The sequence below is a fragment of the Priapulus caudatus genome, unplaced genomic scaffold, assembly GCF_000485595.1.
Source record: "Priapulus caudatus unplaced genomic scaffold, Priapulus_caudatus-5.0.1 Scaffold1617, whole genome shotgun sequence".
Classification (NCBI taxonomy): domain Eukaryota; kingdom Metazoa; phylum Priapulida; class Priapulimorpha; order Priapulimorphida; family Priapulidae; genus Priapulus; species Priapulus caudatus.
This window is the reverse complement of record NW_014578678.1, coordinates 14,396-23,473: the sequence shown is the minus strand read 5'-3', so window position 1 is coordinate 23,473 and position 9,078 is coordinate 14,396. Positions and strand designations below refer to the sequence as shown.

At 42.5% G+C, this 9,078-nt stretch overlaps 1 protein-coding gene across 1 annotated transcript in view; it reads left to right on the top strand.

Annotated features, from left to right (window-relative positions):
* The first annotated feature begins 4,494 nt into the window (after nucleotides 1-4,494).
* LOC106817167 overlaps nucleotides 4,495-9,078 on the top strand; it is an 11,675-nt gene continuing 7,091 nt past the window's right edge. The window contains exon 1 of the mRNA XM_014821819.1: nucleotides 4,495-4,714. Coding sequence (XP_014677305.1) covers nucleotides 4,582-4,714 — 133 coding nt within the window. The 5' untranslated portion in view covers nucleotides 4,495-4,581. The remainder of the gene's footprint in view (nucleotides 4,715-9,078) is intronic.

Sequence of the window (9,078 nt, the reverse complement as noted above, 5' to 3'; positions counted from 1 at the left end):
CCCAGGGTACGTTCCGGTATACCAGACCGTACCCAGGGTACGTTCCGGCAGTACCCTGGTGGACATAGACCCTATGAGCATTGCTGCACTGTTGGCACGCAGCAGGAGGCAGAAATATATATACCACAGCTATTCATACCTAAGTATTATTAGATCTTGATGTATATATATCTATGTCATAGCGGTCATATATTACTGCACATCCTCTAAATAAACACAAATGCAATAGCTATACTATACTACTAAACTGTAAGGAGAGGATGAGATGTTGTAACACACAACACTTTGTTCATTGTGCCTTGTTCCTTGTGCTGATACATTAGCTTATATGTATATATCTTCTCATTGCACTCCTTATCAGATGTGAATATATCTTCTCATTGCACTCCTTATCAGATGTGAATGGCACAGCACAAAACAGAAAAGCGAACTAAATCATCTGCATGAACCATCAATGATGACAGGCACAATCCATACTGTATTACCGAGCAGGGAGCACAAAATCGTCCTCCATGCAGCTCCATACAACATGAGACTCGCACTTGTTTCTGTACGAGACGGAGCCAACTCAAATAACTACATAATGAGCATCCAAGTATAAAATTACTCAAGGTATGAAGAAATACCAGCCATCATATAATACAACGCGCACCTAATAGCAAGGAAGCAACATCTGGTGGGTGAGAACAAAGACAATCATAATTCATGGCCGGCAAATAACTAGAGGGCATGGGTTGAATGATTTTGAAACATCATAAAAACGTGATTGCACCAAGGTGAGTTGCACTGTAAAGTGGTTGCACCAGAAACAGGAAATTCTGGATAAAATTGTAATAATGTTTACATTTTAGAATAATGAATCCTATTCCATAGTGAGGAGCTGCAGGAAAATATATATTATTATTGGAACAAGCTTTAAAAGTGAATCCAAGATTCTTAGGTAGGCAATTATCAGGTTACAAATGCAAGTGACTTGGGCCTTATAAAATCAGTAGATTGACACAAAACCATCAGTTATGGGAGCCACCTATTTCTCTACTGATGAATGAAGACAAGTCATGAACAAGCTGGGAGAGAGTTTTACCATATGCACTTTAAGATAGGGTGGCAAAAATCACCATCATTACACAGGAGTTAAATACCTTTACTGGAATAAGCATGTTACATAAACCAAAAGCGATGCAGTCACTCAATTTTCAACCCTACAGTATAGAGGCTTTTCACATAGTCAATTGCACATTGGCAAGTGACTATTAAACAAATAATATTAAGTGTGCACTTTGAGAACTGTTACATATTCAATATTGTCTACATATATCTCAGTGCTGTTCATGACATAATTCTGTAAGGTCAATTTGAAGCAATTTACTGGCAAGATAAAACTGTTATCAACAAATAACTCGGCATTTACCAGGTAATCATTTACCACTTTTGCAACATGTTGTTCAATCATACATCAATGTTTCTTTTTATCAATGCCGATGTTAATGTGTTGTTGTTCCTTCATTTTCTGCTGTTATTAGCACAAGCTAATAAGCAGACTAATGAACAATACAAATACAATGGCCAGTTTCGAAAGGGACGACTATCTCGATAAATAAATTTTGGCAATGAATTTCAGAACAGACACCTACTAGGGCTGAGACAGCATAGATTTTATAGCAAATCACAGTTCCCCCACAGTTCCGGAGACCCCCTCTTTTAAACGTTCGATAGCATTGCATTTCAACAAAATCCTAGTTTTGGAGACCCCCATTTTCGAATATAGCCAGTTCCAGAGCATCCCACATTCAACAAACATTAGTTCCAGAGAACCCCATTTTCAGGTCTGAGTTAGTTCCAGAGCCCCCCATTTTTGACTTCGCAGTGGCATATACCTACTATGTGGGGTGAGTGCCCCCCAGGAGCAAAACAAGAACTGCAATGTAAATAAGTGTGCTAGTCATACTTTTTGTGTATATACAGGGTTTCTTCTGAGGGAAAATTAGACAACGACGGTAATGGCCAGTTTGGGGAAAAAATGCACATGATGGATTCAAAGGCGTGCAGTAGGCACGAATGTGGATTCTGCAGGAAGACGCGAGGGAGAGAGGTAGAGGGGAGTTCTGGGGGTCTCCCCCATCAAAATTTTAAAAATGTGAATGTATTAGATTTAGACTGCATTTGAGGCACCCCAAAAATAAAATTTCACCTTTTAGTTTAAATATTACTCTGTTAGCAGACCCACCAAGTCTCACGCTGCGCATTTCACGGGAGACTCACACATCTGGACCCATTCTCCCGCATGCTCTATGCATTCTCACGCAAAAGAAAAAAACCGAAAAAAAGCAGCCCGCGACACGCCTGTTACCCACGTTCGTGGCTGTGCACATCGTGGCTCGTGCTTGCTGGCTGGGGCGGCATTGATTGAAGTACGGGGGGAGGGGGGGGTGAGGAATGCACTGATTGTTACAGTCGCGTGGGCATGCTTATTGCTGTATATGTAGGGGTGGGCACCGCTGGTATGAAAGAGCGACAGCAAAACTTTTCCAGAATCGAGGAAAAAGCTGCAATCGGGGATGACACTGGAGTCTGCCGGCACGCAAAAAGAAACGTTGCTGTCAATTTCATTACAATTTTCCATGTAGTCAGAAGCACGTGGTGATCTATTTATTTTTGGATTGACGCTATTTTGACAACGGCGTGTAAATACAGGAACATTTCCACAACGGCGTTGTTAAATTTGACAACGGCGGTGCGCCGCAGTGCCTCCTATGTAGAAGAAACCCTGCATATATCCTTGGTACTATGGTAGTTATCTAACTTCATGAATTTCAAAATATATTGTAAAAGTATGCTATGCATGTATCAATCATGGATAATTACCTAAAAGCTAAATACAGTCCAACCTCCTTTAACCGGCCACGTCGGGACCGGCACCCATCCGGATATGCTATTTGGCCGGATATGAGAGTTATGCTCAAACACAGCATTTCTATGCAGTTCAGTAGGGTTTATGTATGTGATAATGTATTTACATTTTACTCATTGCTACGATTCATTGTAACAAACTGTCGTGTTTTATGGTTTCAATGGAAATAAAATAAAATAATCTGACACAGCCATGCCGCGTTTTTCCAGCCATGTGCGCAGCAGCGGCGCCTTTGATTGAAGTACGGGGCTCGATCGATCGCGAGTGTGTAGCGCGTTTCACTAACGACCGCTAGTGAAAGTTGTTCATTAACGGACGAAAGTTGTCCGGAGGCATAGCGGACACGAGCAGACAACACACACACATACTCTTACGATAATCAATGTGTACATCGCGCGAGAATCATTGCCATCGGTAGGGACATCGCGCGAGTTTTGAGCGAGATTTTTAGGTGGAAATGAATGAAAAAACAGAAAACATACCACTGCGAGATCGCGGCCGTTTAATAGAGATTTCCGGATAACGGGTGGCCGGATAAAGGAGGTCGGACTGTAAGTACTAAGTAAGTGTAAATAAACAAATAAAAATAAAATAGTCTGCAAAAACACACCAATCCACCATAAACCCCCCTGTGTCAGTGTGTGAACCACTCAGGGCACAGGCACTTGAAGCGTTTCAACTGTAAACACACGCCGCCGCCATTGCGCGCACACTGACACATAAATATATAGCAGGTGAGAAAGCGCGACTGCGCACCAGATGTTAACGAACTTTCGCCGCCTTTTACCATGGGCGAAAGTTCGTTAACATCCGTGCGCAGTGCTAGCGAACGCGAGAATTTCGTCAGTCTTTGTGTGATTTCGCATGACACAGCTCGGTTACGAACAGAGACATTATGTTTTCATAACAAGTGAACACTGTTCTTGAAGGAGAAACAAAGATGGAAGCTGTTGGATGTGTATTTGTGTTGAAATCGTGAGAAATGCAGCGAGCGTCGAGCGAATTTTTGGGATCGCGCTTTCTCACCTGCTATATATTTATGTGTCAGTGTGCGCGCAATGGCGGCGGCGTGTGTTTACAGTTGAAACGCTTCAAGTGCCTGTGACTCAGGGCGGCTTCAAGCATAAACGTTGTTGGCTTTGTAACCCTACAGGCCTACTCTTGTTGGGTTACAATGTATGATTATGCTTACACTTACAGTTTCAGTTAGTAGAGACTAGAGTTACACATACTGACATAGATGATAGAGTACCGTAGGCCTACACTTTTCAGACTCAGACTGGCGCCCGTCTGTTTATGGACGCTATAGTATGTTACTGTTAGCTGTTTCTTAGACCATGTTTCACGCCACTTCACATTATAAAACAACACGATAGCTACAATACTGGCTATATAATAAGTTACATATGCTATAATATTACATAATAACATTAACCACAAATACACAACAATAGCTCATTTACCGAGATACCCGCCATGTTTCAACCGACGGTCAACGATGACGTTTTCGCGTGATCGAACTGCCGATTGGTTGCCGTGAACTTTCCCACAATGCACGACTGTGCTTTCACCACTTTCACCACAATCGTTCACTTTTGTTTACAGAGCTTCCCCTGCTGCCCTGCAGTTAGCAAGTTATAATATTATGGTGATTGTAATGGAAGTATTGAATGTACAAGTTCTGCAACATCGTGCCAGTAGTAATACTAGTATATAGTCACAAAATCCAGAACATGACAATACCCACAGCCGTTGTTCACTTTTGTGTATTTGGGAGCGTATTACTATCACTATCAGTATCAGGTGAGAGTTATCTTTGTGCAATTTCAACTTTCAAGCAATGTTACATGTATACGGTGTTTTGTTTGTTCGGCAACTACCTGTTGCGGATCAAAAGGTTGGCTGGTGACATCACAGGCACTTGGAACGTCTCAATAAAAAAAAGAGGAAAATAAACACGAAATGTATTTACTACCATTTGTCTTAATCTTTCTCTACTCTATTTCGCTTATAAATAAGGTAGTGGCTAAACGACCGGACCCGGTTTCGGAGGCCTGAAAACTAAACAACCGGCTCTCTTCTCTGATTGGTCAGTTTCCGAACATAACAGGACAAATATATTAGGACAATTTTTAATGCAAAACATAAAGAAATATATTGAATTCCTAACATAAACAAAAGTTACAGAACAAATAAATGAATACGGAACAAATGAATGCAGAAACAAATAAAATACAAAGAAATAGAAAGCAGAGGAAAATAAAGACACCTTATGGGGTTCGAACACGGTACTTTACTATCAAGAAGCGAACACTCTACCGTTGAGCCACTGCAACCAACTTGAAAGTTCAGCTATAGACCTAACCCTAACCCTAACCCTAACCCTAACCCTAACCCTATCCCTAATTCTAAAATAAAATAAAATTAGCCAAATTAGCCAAAAATAATAATAAATGAAATAGTGACAAAATTAGCCAATCAGAGAAGAGAGCCGGTTGTTTAGTTTTCAGGATACCAAAACCGGATCCGGTTGTTTAGACACTTCGTATAAGGTAATCACCTGTAAATGCCACTGGCACTGGCAGCAAGAACAAGTCCGCACCTGCAGCACACACGCATCTATTGACTATATATTATATATATACAACATGGTGCTTAACTCGCCGCCACTCTTTCCACTTAACTCGCCACACTGTTTTCAATCGGTTACACTCCGGTGTTCTGCAGCGTAACGCCACTTTCCCAACGATCGTTGCGAATCGCATGGAAGACTGTTAACAGCTGACACCCGCCTTTTGACAATGTCTTCCGGGATTCAACGATAGTTGGGAGATGGGTTACTGCAGGAAGCACCGGAGTTGTTAACTGATTATTGAACGGTGAGTTGTGGAAGTGCGGTGGCGATTAAGCGTGTTTGCGGAGTTTTTTGGCCTCGCAGAAAAACTAATATAGCTGATATTAGTCTCACATTACAGTGGATATCAGCTGATTTACAACTTCAAACACCAAGATTTTTGCAGTTATAGCCATAGGAAAATTGATTTGCACCATCATACCAGCAATAAATTTTATCGTGTATCCGACTCTGTTAAAATTCACATGAATGGCGTTTTTTAAACAAGTGCGCATAATTAAACGAAGGGCGTGCATTCTGGGGACAAATTCTTGCTTGGGTAATCGTATTGAGTTTTTTATGGCATAGTTCAGAGCATTCTCGCCTTGTATTCCCGGTGTTGCTATCTAACTGGCAATCTGTAGGTTTGATGACCATTACGCTGGATTTAGTCTACACTGCTGTTACGGCAGTATTGGCGTCTGGTTTACACTCTGAACCTGTTTCTACGGTGCCCAGTAGCACTCTCACTGCACCGTGATGAGGATGTCGTCGCGTGCTACCGCGAAGAAGTCGAGAGGATGGCCACGGTTAACAGAACAAACGCACATTGTTAATCGCGCATGATCTTCATGCATTTTGTTGATACGAAGTTCGAAATTTTGTCGTTACTCTAGACAATTGCTGTTACTCAAGCAATAACGGTAGGTATCATGAAAGTGGGGAAAACACTGGAAAATTCTCGCAATACACGCTTTAAGCACCATGTTGTATATAAAAGTCAATAGATGCGTGTGTGCTGTAGCTGCAGGTGCAGACTTGTTCTTGCTGCCAGTGGTAAATGCCGGTCAAATGCTCATCTGCAACAGACAAGTATGCTGCACGCCCGCGCTGTGCACAAAAAAACATGAATAAGAGAGCAGGTAGGAAAGCCTGATGCAAAAATTTGCTCGACGCTCGCTTCATTTCACACGTTCACAGCACGAATACACATCCAACAGCTTCCATCTTGGTATCTATGTGTACATAAATGTTCACTTGTTCGAATTATAACTCTGCCCTTTGTCCTTACCTACTCCCGCCAGAGATATCTCGTAAAATCCTGCAGGAAATGTTCTCTTCGTGAAAATGTAAAGTAAGTGTAAAGAGAACGAGATGTCTGTTTATACACGAGTAATGGCGGCGCATTGCATGCCAAGATGAGCTACTGCCGGCCTCCGAGCCTCCGTTTCGAGGCCCGCCAAGCCAAGCATAATGCGCGCAGGTATGACGTCACACACACACGACTACAGCGATCGATCGAAAGTAGCGCCGTTAGAGATTTTCGGATGATAACGTCCTCTTTACAGTTACTTTACATTTTCACGGAGAGAACATTTCCTGCAGGATTTCACGAGATATCTCTGGCGGGAGTAGGTAAGGACAAAGGACAGCGTTATAATTCGAACAAGTAAACATTTATGTACACATAGATACCAAGATGGAAGCTGTTGGATGTGTATTCGTGCTGTGAAGGTGTGAAATGAAGCGAGTGTCGAGCACATTTTTCTATCAGGCTTTCCTACTTGCTCTCTTATTCATGTTGTTTGTGCACAGCGCGGGTGGGTGGCGTACTTGTGTGTTGCAGATGAGCATTTGACCGGCATTTACAGGTGATTATAGGCGAAATAGAGTAAAGAAACATTTTAAGACTTTGGTAGTAAATACATTTCGTGTTTATTTACCATTATATTTTTTTATTGAGACGTTTCAAGTGCCTGTGGGTGACATGGTGTCTCACTGACACTGTCTGTCAAGACAGCTGGTAAGACTGTAATAAATGTGTGTGGTAATGATATATATGTACATCGTCATTTTGTATATTGGTACGGTACGACATACTATAATTACGTTCTACGTCTACTATAACATAGTAACATATTATATGTTCATTTACAAGGACTAACATTTAAAAAGTCTACACAGTCACTGTCAGTATGTTAGTCATAACTAATACCCCGTACAGACTTCGAATTTGATATGGCACTAAACTAGCGCGCGTTAGACGCGCGTCTAACGTGCGCTAAAATTGCAGTGTGTACACCCTATGCCACTCCAAATACGCGCTGGCCCGCTCCAAGTTAGCCCCCCTTACGAAGCAGGGCTATCTTGGTGCACACCAAGTTATCCCGCTCTAACTCTGTGTCTGTACGCAATCGGTGCCTAACCCGCGCTAAGTTTTGCAATGCGCATGCGCATAGCCTTATTTAGGTCACGTACGCTCGCTCGCACGCACGCTTGCTGTACCTCACTGTCTGCGGGGTGACGTGGCGAGCAGGGAACTGAGCGGTGGGAGAACTGATGACTCATTTAAAGTAGGGTCAAATATGCAGTCTGTACACTCCTAGTTAGCACGCACTAAGTTAATGCGCGTGTGACGCGCGCTAAAATTCGTAGTCTGTACGTATAAGCTATAAGCTATATATAAGCTAGTACCGTGATACGAGGCTGAGAATTTGTATCATCACAGGCACTTGGAACGTTTCAATAATAAATGGATGGTAAATAAACAAAATGTATTTGCTACCAAAGTCTTACTCTTTCTCTACTCTCTCCCTCGCCTATTATTACCAATAACTTTCTTTAAATTCTGTTCACTTGTTCGAATTATAACTCGGCCATTTGGTACTGCATACTATACCCAGAGGTATATGGTGAGTACCTGTGGAAAACTCCTACTCTGCTGAAGTGTAAATGGGAGCAAGTACCTGTTGAACATCCAAAACTCCCTAACCGCATTACTCGATTGTTTGGCCAGTGAACTTATAGTCGTGTGTGTGACGTCGTTCGCTCACGAAACATGCTACGCCAATATTAAGTGAACAACACACCGCAAATAAGTAAAACTTGCAACGAGAGATCAAGCCGGATGACGAAGACGCAAGTTTAATGACGTCACACAATACATGTACACAATACACAAGAAGCCGATAGGCGATAACACAATACACTGGCGCTAGCTTAACTTGGCAAGCCTCGACATGAAGCCTGGAAGCATGCATGCTTGAACCCAAAATGCAATGTGGCGCCATTACTCATGTATTAACAGGTACTTGCTCCCATTTACGTTTCTGTGGCGTGGGAGTTTTGAATGTAGTAATGCCAGGTAATATATGTACCTGACACCAGGGGAAAAAATACACGGGGGCGGCGGGCGATTTCGCCCCCGAAATGCCAAAAAGAGCCCCCGAAAATACGATATCGGGGGCGACCCCAAAAGCAAAAGTCGCCCTGGAAATCGATTGTCCAGGTCGGTCCCGCGCCTTGCCGATCTCGCTCGGCCTCTGCCGCTAGC